We start from the raw sequence: 18,580 nt of genomic DNA on the forward strand, positions 1-18,580 counted from the left end.
GTGTGTGTGTGTGTGTGTGTGTGTGTGTGTGTGTGTGTTGTCAGGATGTTGCCCAAGAGGTTTTCTTCCTTCCTCCGCCAGGGCTGAGGTACGCCCGCCCGCACGCACACACGCCCGCACGCACACACGCCCGCACGCACACACACACACGGATGCAAACACAACCTGGACTGTCAACAGGAAAACGACATCAGTGGCTTATTTTGGACTCCAGAACCTTTCAGACATGAACCACACAGACACACACTTGTATCATTTTACACATTTTGATGTAAATATTAACTGACAAGTGTTAAATAAGTCTCTCCGCTCCGACCGAGGGATGAAGCATCACTGTACAGTCAGCTTTTCACAGTATTTCATACAGTATTTACATCCTCCGCCTCCTAGCAGTGAGAACATTTACAAGGTCACACCTGCAAGCAAGCGCCGCCGCCGCCGCCGCGCCTCCACGCGGCGCCTTCACGCGGCGCCCTACATGTACAAGTCAAAGCATTTTACAAAAAGTAAGAGGGAAAAAATAATCATCAGTTATCTGTACAGTGTTTCTTTTTTAAATTAAGTCAAGTTAAGCACATTCACACACAAAAAGTCAATCAAATTAACTGCAATGCAAACGAGAGATTTGGTTTGAAGACAAAGGAGAAGTGCGAGGTTCGATTCAGTCGATCCCAGAAGGTGAACACGCTCAAGTCCTGACACGACAGCGCTACACTGGCCGGGCAGCAAACGCACGCACGTGCACACGCGCGCGCACACACACACACACACACGCACGCACACACGCACGCACGCACACACACTCTTAAGTGTAGGTAGTGGTCTTTATAGAGTGGACATGTAGCTAAAGGTCTTGCTGCGTTTCGGTCACCTCACCCAGGCCCGACTCTCACCTGGACCTGCCATTTCTGTAGTTCAGGAGGTAAAAAGTCTACATCATGTGATTGACCATATTCCAGCAGGTCATGTGATTACAGTCGTCTCGTGTGAATAACTATCTCAGCGGTTGTTCTTTTTTTTGTTGCTGTTCACATCCTTTTCCTGCTTCCTTCCTCACCGAGAAGCGTCATCCTATGTGAAGATTTTCCCAGACGGGGTCACTGTGCACCGCTACGTCACAGTGATGACATCACTAGTTCCATCGCTGTTTGAGGCCTGTGGTCCATCTCGCCGTCGTTGACAGCAAAGACCTTCCCCTACCATCCTGACAACAACAGTCCCTGATTCCTCCGTCGGCTGAGGGAGCAATGTTGGATGAGACAAAGACGCCAGACATCAACCTAAGGCAGTCGTGTAAGGGTTAACACACGTGACCACGTCACTGACAGCGACTTTTGCCAGCAGGGGTCCTGGTCCTGGTCCTGGTTCAGGACCGGCACGCATCACAGCAGAGGGAATGTGGGCGTCGACTGTGTCAAGTCTGATGATGTCACTCAACCTGAGGAAGTCAGAGCTCGTCTCACGTCAGTGCCATTCACAAAACACCGTTAGCGTTCATTTCTACCGTCATGAATGAATAACCGGTCCTACAGCCACACCGCCCTCTGGTGGTGCAAACCGGCACTACAGGATGAGTTTGGAAGCTCATTTCTGCCAGGAAAAAACAAACAAAGCAGGATAAGAACAACAACAAACAAACAAACACGCCCGTGTGAATCCAGCAACAAATGAATTCACTTTATCACAGGATAAAATCAAATCGTGATTAAAAAGCAAATACGACTAAAGGTCATAACTGACAGATAAAAAGTTCAACATGAAGTCTGCAGATGTTTAAGACTTTCATCTCATAGACGATTCATTATTCTGACTTTTTCATCTCAAAATTTCTCAACCCTGATTATAAAAACATCTTTAACTTTCCTTGTTTTGTTTTTTGAACTGGCAGAAAAGACCTTCCACTGTTGACCTGACAGACGGTGCCGTCTGCGTGACCGTGGCCCAACATGTGGCTCGGGCCGTCTCAGAGGAGGGAAACTCTCCAGAGGAAGTACAAGCGTGCGAGTACTTCAGTAGTACAGTGAAGCGGTACTTCAGTAGTACCGTGAAACGGTGCGTGAGGCCTTGTAAACCCTCTGGGGAGGGTCAGGTGACCGCCACGTGACCACGACCTCCACGTATTTCGAATGGAATGTCTTCAGGTCCTGGACCTTCAGCCGTCGGCTGCTTCTCTGCCTGACGCCTTTCAAAGTGATTTATTGTGTATTTCTCCTTCATGGAAGTTGAGGTGTGACGCTAAGCAACCACAGGAGGAGAGCTGTGACTGCACCTTGGGTCACTTCCTTCCTTCTATTTCTATCATCACACTCATCTCATTTTTATTGAGACTGAAACCAAACGCATCACACAAAAGCTGGGAGAAGCCGACGTCTGACTCATCGCGAGTCAGAACGGAGGCTCTTAAATTATTCAAAATAAAAGCACAGACAACAACCAGGAGTTGGTCCAACTACCGTAATTCCTCTAATAGTGCGGGACACTGGTCTGAAGCCAGGCCTTCAGGAATCACCAGTTACAAGGTCAAAAAACTCCTGTACCAGAGAAAGAATGTGTGATGACCTGTGAGACGTCCCTCTCTACTGCCCCCCCACTGCTAGCACTCATCACTGCAGCTAAGCTGACAAGCGGTCAGCTGGCGGCGGAGGTCTGCAGCTCTGTCACGCACCGACGAGGACAGAAGGGGAGCTCAGAAAGTGTCCTTGTCCCACTGAACCCTCGACGCCTGTCGCAGAGCCACTGAGAAGAACTACGGTTCGCTCACATCTGACACTGAGCTCATCTTCATCATCGCATGACCCCAGAAACCCGTGATTTCACTCCCGCTTCCTTTTGTAAGCTGGACTTGATTTAACCTCCAGATGAAACTTACGCAACGTCGGCTTACATAACAAAACTAGGCTCCAAATTTGGGATTTGAATGAGGATGGACTGACAGCACGGAGCTGAGAGCGGTCTGATGGCTGGTACAGCGGAGAGTGGCGCTTTGAAACGGGGGGGCAGACGGGGAAGGGGGTGAGGGAGGTTGAGATTTTCCGTGAGGTCTGGAAGGTTCAAACGGAAAGCTTAACGGAGCGATTCACTGTCACCATAAAAGTCACAGAGGTGGAAAAACGGTACAAGGTCAGAACTGCGTGGCCTCCACCTGCAGTGTGACGGAGCACCCGGCGCCGAGGAGCCGCTTCACCTGAGACGGGCGAGAATCCACCAGGACTTTACTGACATTCATAGACCCCCCCCCCCCCCCTTTTGCTGCCAGGCCTTCCATGGGCTGAGCCACCGGCAGGTCCTCAAACACGCACGCACGCACACGCACATACACACACAAACACACACACACGCACGCACGTTTCCACTGTAGCAGTTAGCTGGAATCATTAGCACCGCTCAGTGTTCAATGCACAGGTGATCTCTGGGAAGTGAAGGCCTTCAATGCTTCACATCCAAGACAGACATAAAGTATCTCAGGTGGATGGTGTCAACACACACACACACACACACACACACACACACACACACACACACACACCCTCTACTAAGGTTGGATGTTGATGGCGCCAGTTTTAGCGAGTGAGCTCTATCCTAACCTCATGTCCTGTGCGTCTGCCAGTTGCCTTATGAGGGAAAGCAATATGTCTAGTGTGTTAAGATGAACACGCACACACACACACACGCACACACACACACGCACACACACACACGCACACACACGCGCACACACACACACACACACACACACACACACACACAGGCACAGATCTCTGGAAGTTTTGCAGTTCTTGAGCTAGACTTGTGAAGTACGCTGAGCTACGTTTGGAGGAATGACAGAAGAGTTGCGCTGGTCAGGTGGGCGGGGCAGCGGTCCGTGGATACCTGGCTCAGAGAAGAGTCTCCCCCTGCAGTTGAGTCCTTGCATGAAACCCAGGCCACCTGCCACCCCCTCTCCTCCCGCTCCTCTCATTCAGGGATCTGCAGGGCCATCAGTGCAGGCTTGGTCTTGAAGTACTGGTTGAAGCGTAGCACAGCGTACCTGGAAGAGAACCCAGGAAGTGGAACTGAAGTTTGGTTCATCTTCCACTTTTAGGGAAGCAAGCAAATATGACTTTTTAAAAACCTCAAAGGTCTTTTTTCTTAGAAAAATAAAGAGGACCTGCCAACACTCGGACTCAGTTCAAGGTGCAACCGCAGCCTCTGAGGACTTCCTCGCCGCACGCTTGTCTCAACAGGTCCGCCAGCGTTTCGGTTGTGTTTTCATTGTGATTGAAGACATCCGTGTCATAGTTACTTCACACAGTGTTTTGGATAATTTTCTAAGAGCAGCACTGATTCCCACACTAGTCCCCTCAGACACTTCCTTGAGCGCTGCTCTCCACTGGAGCGATGCATCAACCTGGGCGCCATACTGGTCATGCCCAGCCACGCCGCCTAATGCATGTATGCTGGAGAAGACAGGAGCTCTGTCCACACTTTAAATGAGTCCTTCCAGACACAGAGTAGGTATCACTAATATCAAGCTGGGGGGTGGGGTGGGGGTGAAGCACCTACCCGAGGAAGTCGAAGTCAATGGTGGAGTATTTGGCCTGGATGAGCGCCCAGAATCCCCAAAAGAAGTGAGAAGCCTGAAGGAGGACAAATCAGGTGGCACTTTAGTTGTGTGTGTGTGTGTGTGTGTGTGTGTGTAAAAAGTTCCCTTTCAACCACAGAAACTTTCCCCAGAAGCTAGGAACCTTCAGACGTTCTGATGGCAGGCACCAGGGTTCTACATCCTGATCCACCCTGAGCCTGCGTGCCTGCCTGCTTCAGTCTGGCCGCGTTCTACTTCTTCCCTGTTTTTATTCTCCATGCTAACGTTAGCAGTAGCCTGTGTCTGCTTGGCCTGTGTCATCATCAAGACCAAAGCTCAGGTCACCATAACAACGTGAACATGACCATTTTGTACGATCAATTTTACAAACTTTTGCCTCGTGAAATGTGTTTCCACACTGTTAGTGGTTAGCATAAGCTAGCAGTTAACGTTAGCTTGAGAGCATTCTTCACGCTAAAAGTACACTGTCGGCCTGATTGGGATAATCCTCCTGGGACTGTGGACTGCGATGAAGACGCAGAGAACAATGGAGCCCAGGAACCTTTTAGTTTTCCTGGGACAGGTGGTTGGACTGGTAAGAAGTCGCGCGTGTGTGTGTGTGTGTGTGTGTGTGTCCGGCCTTTAGGGAAATCCAGCAGGCCGACCTACCGAGGGATCAAGCTGACACCAATAATCCAGTCCAATATTTCCCCGTTTATTCAAGCTTCACAGCCTCTCTTCCTGGGCCAAACGGAGAACATCTTTGTTAGGTAGGATTAACTTGAACTTGTCCTAGCTTCCTGAAACTCTATAAGCCGTTGTAGAGAGTTAGCCAACGGACCAAGCTTCAACCAATCAAAATGATACGCAGCCAAAGAAAGTGGATCTTATCCTTGTCTGATGGCGAGCGGTCTCATCGTGCCTTCACTGTCCCAGTTAGCTAAGATAAGATGCGGGAGCAGAGACCTTCCTGGGTTCCGACAGAAGAGGAACCGGCAGCTCCAACCTCCCGGGAGGCTTTTCCCACTCAGCTGGGAAGACCAGCACCCTTTAAGGACCCAGTACTGACTTTTGGACGAGAAACCTGGACGAGGGCTCGTCAACTTTAACCCTTAATCCTCTATTTGGTATCACAAAAACACCTTGATAGGCAAAATGCCCGTTGCGTGGGGGAAAAATGGGCAAAAACTGGAAGAAACCTGCTTTGTGATTCCTTTTGCGAAAATGGATTGAGGTCATTTGATGAAATTAAGCAAGAAGAGAACCTGGGACAAGAGGATTTTGGGAAATTCCTTCAAATCAGGCACCGCATGGAGTTCTCGGGGAAGAACCCTGACCCCGTGACCAGGACTCAGGGGTTCCAGGTGTGACCGGACATTTGTGAGCTTTTTGAGGAGGCACGACCCCCCCATCCAGAGGAGTTGAGACTAAGTCGGGAGAAAGACGTGTGTGAACAGATTTCAGCTGATAGATGGAGGAAGTTGCGTCCATCCTGGCGTGACTGTTCTCCTGAAGCACAATCTCAGCTTATTCAGTGCAAACTGCTAAACAGACACCGCTGCACCCCCAGTAAAACGGAAAGCTGGAACTGAGGGACACGTGGTGGAGGTGGGAGGGGGAGGTGGGAGGGGGAGGTGGGCGCTCCTGTTCACATGTTCTATTGTGGAAAAATGCACATTTGTGGGGAGAGCTTGTTCCCCTCTTCTGATCTGTTCAGATTACAGCTGGCCAAGAGCCCGGCTCTGTGCATGCTGGGTCTGCCGCCAGGCAGCGGCACTTTGACTGGAGGACAAAGGCGACGGATGCGTTTGGCGACTACAACAGGACGTAGCACCATTCTGAGGCCCTGGGGGTCGTCTGCTCTGAGCTGTTTGGAGGAACGGACTGAAGCACGGCGACATACGAGTGATGGAAACTAATCCAGTATCACGCTGGAGCGGCAGAGAGAGAGGACACACGTGTCTCACACGTGTTTTTGTTTCATTCTTCTTTGTTTGATGTACAAATTCAAATTTTAAAACAGGACAGTGGATGATTCATAGGTGTTGTGATTTGTGATGGTGGCACATGTTGAACTGTCTGTCAAAAACATCAATAAAAAAAGAGTGTGTGTGTGTGTGTGTGTGTGTGTGTGTGTGTGTGTGTGTGTGTGTGTGTGTGTGTGTGTGTGTGTGTGTGGAAACATGCTGGTCCTCACCAGAGCAAACTTGTTGACCTGCACGTAGAGGGTCTCAAGCTCCTCAGGGCTGACATCCTCCGTTTTTTTGGTGAAGAGCTTGTATGCTTGCAGGTAAACTTGGAGCCAGTCCATCTGCATCTCCCGACTGGGGTACAGCCCGTAGTCCAGCTCTGACATGCCTGATCTCACACACACACACACACACACACACACACACACACACACAGGTTGAGAACCCCACACTGCACAGATGTACCCTCAGGGCTTCCCTCCGCGCCCGTCAGGCTCTCCTCCCTTCTCATCCACACGATCAACTTTACCATGAAACCATGAATGTGCTTACACAAACCTGCAAACTCATTAAAGTGGTTGCCGATGTCAAAGGCCTGGTAGTTGTAACTGGAGTACTCGTAGTCGATGAAGCGAACGTGACCTGAAAGACAAGAGGAGGCGTGTTAGGAGGCGGAGGTCAGCTGATGTCAGCGTCTGTCTCCAGGAGGTCGGGCTGGCGAGAGCTCAGCCCGACCTCAACACTCAGCAGCTTCATATAAACGGGTTCACGACTTTCACTTTCCTGTGCAAGTGAGATGAATAAACATCCAGGCATTAATCCTGGATTATTAAATAATCCAGTGATGCAAACGTGAAGTCAAAACCTCGAGGCTTTTTCAGCAGTTGGTAACAAATCAGCCAAGAACATGACATCGGCCCAACTGGACAGGAGGAGACCACAATCCAGGTCGCAGAAATGAAAACCAAATTCAATTTGTAACTCGACAGCCAGTGCCTGACGGCGAGTCCCACGCACGCCACTGGAGCTCCTCCTGCTAAAAGGGGCAAGGCGAGGCAGTTTTCTTTGTGGCCTGTTTCCACCACCAGTTTGTCTCCAGGCTTCATGGCATCATAACAACATCCTCTGCCCTCAGAGCCTCACATCAACTGAGGAGAAACTCCATAGAAAACCTTTAACAGGGAAAAATCTGAGAAACCTCAGGGTGAGGAGGGGAGGAGGATCCCTCACCAGGAGGGACAGACGTGCAGGAGATGTTGGTACAGACAAGAAAACAGTTTATAGTACAGAGAAGGGCTGGAGGAACTGATGGAACTGGCAGAAAGTAATCTGAGCCCTGAGGCTTTCTAGCTGAGCAGCTGAGCCTCCCTGAGTGATGCTAGCACGCAGCGGCACCTTCAGGTGGTTCACCTTGCAGGTCAGACAACCACGTACCCTCTTTGCTGTTGTGAATGATGTTCTTGCAGAGCAGGTCGTTGTGGCAGAGAACCACAGGGGAACCCAGAGTGGAGAGATGCTCCTTCATCCACACCATCTCCTGCTCCAGAACCTCTTTGCTGGGGACTTCCTGCTGGATCCTGGACCCGGATCAGAGACGAGGGACGAGGGGAACAGAGAAATGGAACAAAACAGGTCAGCAATGGTGGTGAAGGTCATGACTGCCCTGTGAGAGAAGACAACCTTCCTCAGAGGAGGAGACAGCCTCCTCTGTAGCATGGTCCATTAGCCTGTGTTCAGACTCCTTGAGCAGTGACAACTGATGGAGGTTAAACACCTCCCACTGAGAAGTGTCGCTCAGGGCTGCTGGCGAATGTGCGTTGACAGACATGAGCACTGAGGTCGTAACTCCTGAGACACTGAGCCGCCACGTCGCCGTCACCGCAAGGTTCAGCGAACTATTCAGACGGACACTCGTTTTTTTAATTCCTGTGCTCTGCTCTCACTGCCGGAGGCTCTGACAGGAACACGTCCTGTTCCATAACTCTGGGACTGCGACGGCACGGCAGCGTTCAGCCGAGCCTCCCGCTACCATCGCTGACCAGTGAGCGAGCAGGCACGCGGCAGCTAAAAAGTGGGGCAAGTTGGGTTGATTGTCATAAAGGTAGGAAGGCGTTCTGTATCAGATACACGTTCTTTCAAATGGACCTCGACAGGTTTGCGATGTCTTGGTACTAAAATGTCACCAGATTACGATAAACTGACCACAGTAAATGAGCCACCAGCTCTTCATAGAATCACTGAAGGTAGGGAGCGATGGACACCGGCACCTCTGTCACTGGCAGGTCCAGGGACGCCTGCCAAGAATGTTGTGTTTGCCTTTAATGCTTCCTGTCAAAGTTCCAAAGAAAGCATTTCTTCATCTTAAGAAGGTGGCGAGGGGCTTCCCATGGTGGGAAAGGAGGGCCTTTTAGTAGAGAGGAGCTGCAGCTTCCCAGACACTCAGGTGGTCTTGTCTTCCTCACCTGCTGTGACATCTCTGGGCTGCTCAGCTCAGTCACATGGCATCAAGGATGACGGCATCTTGTGACCTCGCTTGGTCGGGGATGGAAAACCGTTGCTCCTCACCATTTCGCTGCCTGCCCTTCACACAACGCCCAGACAGGAGTGCTGGCCGATGGTTTGGTTGGACTCAGTCCCACCTTCTCCAACCCCAACTTTCCCCCAGCCACTGTGTCCCAGGGATTACGGGAGTGGGAGGAGGGAGGAGTCTGGAGACGAGCTGATCTCTTTGATGGGCCAACTCTTAAAACGTTCCCAGGCCTACAAATGAATTTGGCCTTGACCACAAAAATGTACTTCGATACTTAAAAGTAAAAAATGGAATCATTCAGTAGGGATATTCCGGGTTCTACGATGGCTTCTGAGCCCAGTCACAGTCGCTCGTCGTACCTGAAGATCTGCACCGCCGGCATGTAAAGTGATTGGTTGCTTGTTAGCTGCTGCTAGAAAACGTATCACAAAATGGCAGAAGTGCGAGCCCCTTCAGAGGTTACGGGACGGCTCTGAGTGGAGAATTGTCAGACATGGAAGGAATGACAGCGAGCCTACAACAGAACCCTGACACAACCTGAGTCATACTGCGCCAACCCCCCCCCCCCACACACACCTTCAACCAGCGATGTCTGTTTTTCTTTGTTTGCCTTGCTCGCCCTGAACCCCTGCTTTAAGCCTGTAACCACCCACTTGTACTTTCTCTTCTTTTAAGGTTTGTTATCGGCTACTTTGGTACATATTTGTACCGTTTCAATTGAAAATTTAATTAAAATTACTGTTCAAAAAGCAAAAAAAACACTAAAAACGTGACAGATTATTTTTATCAATCACTGAGTTCACTTCTGGTTAGCAGGCTTCCACCCCCCCCCCCCCCCCCCCAGCTCCGTAACAGGCGCAGCTCAGTCACCAGCTGACCAGCAACTAAAGGGTGAAGTCGTTGAGATCTCAGCCAATCAGACTGCGTGCTGAGCAGGGACCCCTGTGCTGACTCTAATGGGTTTATGAGCGCTAATCCAGCGTCGGCCCGGCGGCGGCAGAGGAGAGAAAGCAGGGGTGGAGGTTGGCTCCCTCTCTCAGCCTGCTCACCTGAGTAGGAGACGTCAGACGTGAGCGCCTGCTGGAGTGCGGCGCTGTGGAGAAGCAGGACCTTCGCCGTCTGGGTTACCAAGGGAAACACTAAAGTGACCTGATTCACTGAACTAAGCAAACACCTGCTGGCCCACTGCATGCCTCAGACTCCCTAATCCAGCCGGCTGTTATGGTTACAGTTACATAAACCCCGGCTGCTCTCCATCTGACAGCCATCACAACAAAGACATCGGCCTGGACGGGCACCTGGCCGCGCCATCAACAGCCTACCTTTGTTTTGTTGACATGCAACCCTTTCATTCTTAGCCGGAGCTCTCAGGAGAAAGGTTTTCCTTCCTAGTTTCCACAGATGGAACAGTTGCTCCTGACAAAACATCCCAGTCTCAGACACACCAAACGTGTCCTTGTGCGTCAGTGCAGAGTTTTGGGAGCTTTGTTTGGTGGGAGGTTTTACACGACCACAGGCATCAGAACCGAGGCTGCCAACGGTCCCGTCCTTGTGTGGTGCTTAGAATGGAATGCTAACGTTAGCACGGCCACAGCTGAAGTGGCACCTGACGCGCTCCTGGTGAGGTGTTCACCACGGTGGTGAGGTGAGATGGTGATCCATCAGAGCTGAGTCCTGGTCCTGGGAGGCTGGCAGCTCTCCTCACCAATGCTACCTCTCAACTCTGCTCCGGGAAATACGGGGTGTGTTTACATGCATCATCCAGGTTACCAACGTATTCAAGGGGGCGTGTTCACGGAAACGCTCGGATTCTGAGAAGTCCAGTGAACACACCTGGCTTCTGTGTCCAATCTGCCGTTCTGGTCAGTGCCTGTGTTCAACTAAATCCAATCTTAGTTTTCGGATTCTGAGCATGTGCAGTTACGCCACCAGCAAGACGACGAGAGTGAATGTCGCACTGAAAACATGGCGGGCAGCAGCGGCGAAACGCGTTTTTGGAGTGAAGCAGGTCCTCGTGCCGAGTGTGATGTCACCTGAACAGCCCACTTCCTGAAGTGGAGGAAATCAACATTTTAAAAAGTATCTCTGTAAATAGCATGAATGTTACTCCATTCATTGGAGGTATTATGCAGTAGTATTTTACTTACGCTAAAAACCCCTGTAATACATGTGCATGATTCCAGAGGATTTTAGCCTCCGCAACAACGTCATAAGTGCGTCAGAGCTTAGAGCCCTGAATAAAGTGCACAATCAGGCAGGTGGGGGGCGACTGAGATACCTGCCCCGCCCCCAAAATAAGCTTCTCTCACAGCGAAAGTCCAACCAACGAGAATGAGGACGGACGAGAGCTCATGGTTGGCTGTGTCACATCTGCCCCTCGGTTCTGGACGAGCACTTTCTCTGGCACACAGCCGCATCCTGCCAGCGCGGTGATCGAGGTTCCTCGTTCATGAGACATTTGCTGCTTCTCTATTCAGTTTTGATTTGTTGAAATGTGTTAATGTGGGGAGACATGAGCAGAACGTACAACGAACCACTCAAACTCTTATTAAGCAGATACCAGTTGAGCGTTACAGGTGAGTGAGTTGTTCGTGTCACGACTCTGAGAGGAGCAGCACCTCAAAGCTGTTTATCTCACCTGATGTTGGACGCCTGCTCCGTGAACTCGGTGGCCACCAGGGAGAAGTATTTACGCATCTTAATCCAGAGGTTGGGCTTCGGGATGCAGCCGTTGTGCGCGTGGATGGCATGGATACGAGCCATCTCCCTGGCTATTAATCTGAGAGGACACACACACACACACACACACACACACACATTAGGACTTGTTCCTGGCTAGCTAAACAGTATTAGCACAACTGCGCAGAATCAACAATGATGGTTTTATCTGCAAGGTTGGGTGAGGACGAGGATCGCAGGGCCGAGTTCCGGGAAACGTGTCACACACAGATGTGCTGCGAGTTACAGTACCGAGAAGAGTTTGTGCTGCCAGGGACGGTAGATGTCATGAGCATTGTTTTAATAGAGTCACACCTCGCCTTGTCGAGGGCGGAGCTGAAGCTACGTGACACCGCAGTATAACTGTCCCATAGAGGCGCTGCATCGACAGAGAGCTGCGGGCCCATGAGGCTCGGGGAGCTCACGCTGATGCTGACATCTGGGCCTTTCACGTCACAATCGTACTCGGTCACCAACTAAGCTGCACACTGTAGTTTTCAGTGTGTTGAGGTTTGATGGCCTGGACGGTTGGAGCCTCCGTCAGACGCTTGTTGGCAACAGCCTGTTTAAGACGTAACTACTTCTGTATTCATGAGCACAAAATCGTTTCATGTCGTGCAACACAGAGGTAAAACATCTTCAGCTTGACTTGAAGGGAGCAGATGTTCAGCAACACCCCGTTTATCTGCAGGATTTGGGCCCCCGACGCCTGCGGGTGCTGACCTGAGGAGGGAAGGATCCCTGACATCCTGCGTCCCCAGCGCGTCCCCCTGCATGAACTCATAGCAGATACCGTTCTGGAAGGTACAGTAGAGCCGAGGAGCACAGCCATTAGCATGCAGCACCTGAGGGAGACACACACACACACACACACACACACACACACACACACACACACACACACACACTGAGGTGAAACATTTCTGAAGCAGCTGGTGTTTTACAGAGTTGCTTGTTCTACTACCTGAAAACTTTTGAGCTCGTTGTCTCGGTCAACTATCAGCTCTGTCTTGTTTCCGTACACTCGCACCAGGACGACGTCCTCTGGACTGTCGTCCACATAGCAGCCCACCAGCTTGTTGGTCGTCCCATCAGTGAAGAGCTGGAGGAGGAGAAGGAGGACACTGAGAGTCTCTGAAGCTTTCTGAGCACTGATGTCCGCGGCTCCACATCTGAGCGTATCAGATGTTTCATCAGGTCAGGATTTCTGAAGTCTGGACGACGTAGGAAACGAAGGGCGTTAAAAAAGAGAAAACTCCCTTTTTGCTATTTATTACACTCCTGACTGGAAAGCGCGTTTCCTCTGACAGGAGTTTCAGGGCAACCAGCACCCTGTGACATGGCCTGGTGACACTGGTGACACTGGTGACACTGGTGACACTGGTGACACTGGTGACACTGGTTCCATGTCTGTGTGTCAAAAGCTAGGAAGGGTGTGTCTCCTGGTCACTGCCTTGGGCTTGTTCTTCTATGCTGCGTTGGCTGCGACCTGCTGAGGTGTACTGGGTCGTCCTGAGATGTGTGCGTTCCCCCTGGAACGGTGCGGGTGCACAACATCTTCTAAGCTGTGGAGCCTGATGCAGACAACAATGCGAGCAGGACAATGCCTCTGGTAAGCAAAAAGTCTCTGAAGGGCGGCCTCCAACACCTGAGTGAGAGCACTGCTCCAGTGGAGACCAGTGGGCCGTCCGTCCGTCCGTCCGTCCCACTGCAGCACACAATAACAACAACAACCTCACGGCCCAGACGCTCACTCACGCATATCTGACATTCCACGCGTGGCTCGCCACAAAGATGGGCGTGCAGGCATCCCTGTTATGACCGTATATACACCAGCATACGCGCCTTTTCTACCACATGACTGATCCATTTCACCCGCCACACAATACGCCGCTAAGACCGGTGACCAATACATCGACACACAGCAAAAAGCTTCAGCCAGACAGACGTAAACATTCAGCTACGGGTTGAGTTATGTGGAGGCTGACTGTCCATCAGAGGGGCTCCCAAGAAAGCAGCAAACTCAGACCAGCGCGCCACCCAGGATTTGAATCCTTTGTAGAGGTTTTAATGCGCTGGAAATGAGCATCCATCTGTGTAGCGGCAGGTGAAACTGCTTATCCCACAAGCCACAGTGGCGGGTCAACTTAGGCGTGCGGGATACAGAGGGAGGAAAGAGAGGGGAGGGCATCCCAGAGGTCAACACGCCTGGAACGCATGGGACATGTGCAGTGCGTGACATCAGTGGCGTGTAACAGGTTTTTTCTGGTCCCCGCACAGCTCAAATGGAGACGTTTTGATTGAGGTTCATTTTAAAAGCTCAGATGAAGGCGGCAACATCTCGTGAGGAGAAAAGACAAACAGACAAGCTGCTCCAAAAATAAAATAAAGGTCCAGACGCGTCGCGCGGTGCTAGCTTTCCCTCCAAACCTGGCTGACCTGGTAATACTGGAGGCTCCAGGACAGGGATCTTCCTCCATCTTGTCTGGGTAACAGGATGGCTCGACATTCTTCACAGGCCTCTCGATAACCGCCTTCCTGCTGCCCACAAATAAACTTTAAACTCGTCTTTTTCTTTGATCAGAACAGCTTTGAGCAGCATTCAGCCTCAGGTCCGACGACCCAGCAGGGATCACAAACCCCGGGTGAGCACGTTGATGTGTGGCTGGCTAGCAGGGGTCGGCGCTCCTCTAGCAGCAACACACAGGGAGGGATGAAGCTCGTCACCTCCACCCGTACCTTCTTATCAGCTCGGCCGCAAATTCAAGCATTCAGGCAGCGCCGCTCTGACGTCACTGGTGTTGGTCCAACAAATGCAGCAGAGACCGTCCCGGTCCTCCATGCTGCTCCTGCTTCCCCCAGCAAACACAGACTTCCAGTGCTGTGTGTGCGGTGGGAGGAGTAAACATGATACACAGTTTGTGTCTTCAGAAAAACGGCAATAATAACTGGATATCTGGCTTAGATGCTTAGACGTGATTGGCTGGAGTTTAAGGAGGGTGCAGCCTGTTGGTGGGGGGCATTTGTTGTGGTACTCCAGAAACCCGGGGGCAGCTGTGCGTCTCTGACGGCGATGCTGGACCCCCACGTTGCTCTGGTTCCAGCATCGCCAGTGCCAGCACTCAACAATGATTTAATTTTTCAATTAAAGAGCCTGGCTGAGTGGAACCATTCATGTTCAGAGGGGCAGTTTTAAATGGCGCACATCCCGCCGGGGCCTGTGCTGGGCCTGTGCTGGGCCTCTGCTGGGCCTCTGCTGGGCCTGTGTGATGTTTGGAGCAGGACAGTGTGTATTTACAGTTGGAGTCTTCCTGCCCAGGTGGTCTGGATATTCAGGTGTTCCTCTCAACAGTGCTGACCCCCCCCCCCCCCCCTCAAAACAAGGCTCCCGCTGCTCAAGAACGCCCCCCCCCCCAAACTCAGCTGAGTAACTCTCCTTCTCAGCTCCAGACTCGCCCCTCAGCTGTGACCTGCTTCATGCGTGTACTGCCAGCCTTCCAGCTGTCGCGCTCCATGTGACGTCCGTCAGACAAAAGCGCCCGGCGGGGACAAAGACCTCGCCAGGGCGCCGGAACTCGTTGAGGGAAGCTTGGATGAGTTTGGCTCTCAGAGACGGAGGTGAGCGCCGCCGGCACCTCAGCCGTGGGGTGGGAGTGGACGTAAACACAGCTGTCGTCAGGAGGGTCAGCGGGGCAAGAATCACGTCCGCGGTCAGAGACGCACTGTGACCCAGGCGTGACACGTCCGTCACATGACGCTTCTCCTTTTCCTGCCGAGCCGCACCTCTGGTCACTACAGGACAGGGAGGGACTCCACCTGGGACTCAGGTGGTGCGGCGCGCACACACACACACACACGCACACACACACACACACACACACCAGGGCTTCTACTTGTGATCACATGAGTGAGGGATGTTTTCTGTCGCAGCCTGTCTGGCTGACATCATCATTTCCTGAGCCAATAGCAGGTAATTCTCTAGTTCCTGGATTCTCACATCAAAACACAGCGAGTTCCAGGAGGACTGATGACATGATGGACACCACCAACACATCGAGGTCAATCAAGACCGGCTAAAATGGTTCTCAGTCAATCATTCTGTTGCTTTTCCTATATTTTTTTATCTTATCTATTTTTCAAAAACGTCTTCAAACCTGGAAACCACCATTTTTAAATTCACAAACTTTTCCAGGTTTTCCATGAACGACTGAACCCGGTCCCATTTGCTGAAACAAAAACGGATGAAGGACAAGAATACAGAAAACCAAACCAGTAGATCGGCAGGCGCACCTGCAGCCTCTGTAAAACAAGGCCTTGACAGACATTCCCGAGGTGCACTGTTCACCACACCGGGGTCAGCAGAAGAGCTGTTACCGTAGCAACGGCAACCGAGTGACACACACTACCCCACGTCATCTGGTCAGGCTCAGTTCAGGCAGAGTCAGGTTCTCTGTTACGGCTACTCCAGATTTACCAGCTGGAACGAAGCCATGCCACCTGTGTGTGGGAGTAACTGCTGAGGAGGAAACGGCAGAGACCCCCAAGGCTCCTGTCAGCCCATCCCAGACCGGCCTCGGCCGGTTGGGTCCGTACCAGGAGACATAATCAAGTCCAAGCCAAAGCAAAAACTGAACAGACCTCGTGCCACTCCTGATCCCATCACAGGAAGCTGTTCATATTCAAACAGAACCTCCAGCGGGTCCTTCAGGGCGGAGTTTATGTACACTCCCTGACCCTAACCACTTACCTGACAGTTTCATAAGATCACGTGATGGGCGGTGGAGGTGTGTGTGTGTGTGTGTGTGTGTGTGTGGGGGGGGGGGGGGTAAGATTAAGTGTTCTGTATCAAACTCATCGAATGGACATTTTTATGACTCTGAAGCCTAAACCCGATCTCAGGACGAGCACAGCTCAGTTTCAGACAAACACCCTTTAACTCTGAAACGAGTGGACCGGCCGACGTCGCTCCAGGGGGCGGGGCTCCATCCTGTTCCTCCCTCCTCCTCATTGTCAGTGACCCCCATGTTGACAGGAAGAGCTGACACGACATCCCAGCCGGTTTGTCTTTTAGTCCCAAGAAAACAACAAGTGAAGCTGCTGCCGCCTGCGCGACCCCTGATGACCCGTGGCTCTGGCATCTACTACTTAAGTCTAGACCGCTTGCTCCTGTTACTGTGGCTTCATGAATAATTCAACCCGTCCAGCCTGGGGATGCAGCTGAGTCACATTCACCAGGTACTGCAGTTGGGGAACATTTGCTCTCCGTCGCAGGGACAAACGCGTCAATCAGGGACGAGTGAAAGTCCCCGACGCGGGCTCAGGTTCTGCTGCTAATGCGTTTCACCCCTGAGCTCAGTGTGCACGGTAAGATGATGTCAAACTGGCCCTGCACCAGCGCCCCGGGATCCCTGCCCCTGACCGTCACGTCAGCACCAGCTGACACGGACGCAGCGGCGTGACTCGGCTGCTCGAGGCGCCTCAGGTGCTTCTGGTTCTGGGGCGGTCAGGATGAGTTCGTCCCGCTGGGTCACAGTTCAGATAACTAGCACACAGGCTCGCCTCTCGCTATCTGCGCTCCACATTATCTCGTCAGACCAGAGCGCAGACACAGGACGTGTAATGTAAGAGTAGGAAATGGAGAGGCGGCCAGAGACTCGTCCCAGCCGGGCCTCCTCCTGGCTGCCCCGCTGATGCCGGGGAGCTGTCAGTCCTAGCCTAGCCTAGCCTAGCCGGGCTCTCAGCTAGCCCGAGCGGCTAACGTTACCTTGGTCTTGACGTGGCTCGCGTCCCACGCCGGCCGCAGCTCTTTGATGAGCTTCATCGCCCCCTCCGTCACGGCGTGTTCGTCCACGTAAACGGGAATCTTTCTGATAACCGGCGACCCGACCGGCACATGGATCTGCGTCTCCATCCTGCAGCCGTTTATCTGTGGATCTCCTCACGGATGTTTCTAGAATCAGCAGCATACAAGTGTCGCCCGGCGGGGAGCTGGTGAGGCGATCGGGGCTGCGGGCTCCGGGAGTCTCGGCTGGACGCGGTGAAGGTGGGAGATTAAACTGGCAGCCGGACGGATGCTCGACGCCGGTTTTCTTCGGAGCTGTCAGCCAACTGTACCATTTCCTCCTACTTGGCTCCGCCCACCCGGGATCATCCGATTGTACCGCCGGTTGAGACGCACCACAACCGAGCACGCCCATTACTTCCGACTGCGTCCGAAGGAACCCGGACTCAGCCGAGTAGGAGTCGTGTGTGTGTGTGTGTGTGTGTGTGTGTGTGTGTGTGTGTGCGCGCGCGCGCGCGCGCGGGGGGATAAGAACATTTATTTATTTATTTAATTTATTGTAGGCAAAGAGAGGGGGGGATTAAAATGTAATTTATTCCCTCAATTTAGCTATTTTGAATTCTGAGCCCATACATACATATATATGTATATATATACATATATATATATATATATGTATATATATACATATATATGTATATATATGTATATATACATATATGTATGTATATGTATATATGTATATATATACATACATATATGTATATATATATGTATATATGTATATATATACATATATACATATATATGTATATATATACATATATATACATACATGCATATATATGTATATATATATATACATGTATATATACATATATATATATATGTATATATAGTTTTACTGTATCTTGTGGCATCAAGAAATAAAAACCTCTTTGTCCACAAAAAAATGACCAATTGTGTTTTTATGCTCATAATTCCTGATATAATAATTTCTAGACAACACAATAAAACAA

The 18,580-nt window shown here is 51.3% G+C and overlaps 1 protein-coding gene across 2 annotated transcripts; it reads right to left on the reverse strand.

The window, feature by feature from the left end:
* Positions 1-279: 279 nt before the first annotated feature.
* Positions 280-17,924, reverse strand: etnk2 (ethanolamine kinase 2). Of its 2 annotated transcripts, XR_015111905.1 has the most exons (10): positions 17,544-17,924; positions 12,744-12,881; positions 12,503-12,624; positions 11,700-11,840; positions 7,966-8,108; positions 7,090-7,173; positions 6,759-6,919; positions 5,231-5,302; positions 4,543-4,616; positions 3,960-4,027 (listed from the first exon to the last, which is right to left on the reverse strand). XR_015111905.1 is itself a non-coding variant. In XM_086198078.1 (9 exons), the coding sequence occupies exons 1-9, from the start codon at positions 17,688-17,690 to the stop codon at positions 3,955-3,957; spliced, it is 1,083 nt and encodes a 360-aa protein (XP_086054204.1). In that variant the 5' UTR covers positions 17,691-17,924; the 3' UTR covers positions 280-3,954. The 2 variants fall into 2 exon arrangements, 1 of the variants encoding a protein (XP_086054204.1); XM_086198078.1 differs by lacking the exon at positions 5,231-5,302 and having other exon boundaries at positions 280-4,027.
* Between the last annotated feature and the right edge of the window lie 656 nt (positions 17,925-18,580).

Source organism: Aulostomus chinensis, chromosome 3 (genome assembly GCF_037954235.1).
Source record: "Aulostomus chinensis isolate RoL2024-O1b breed Wild chromosome 3, RoL_Achi_v1.0, whole genome shotgun sequence".
Lineage (NCBI taxonomy): Eukaryota > Metazoa > Chordata > Actinopteri > Syngnathiformes > Aulostomidae > Aulostomus > Aulostomus chinensis.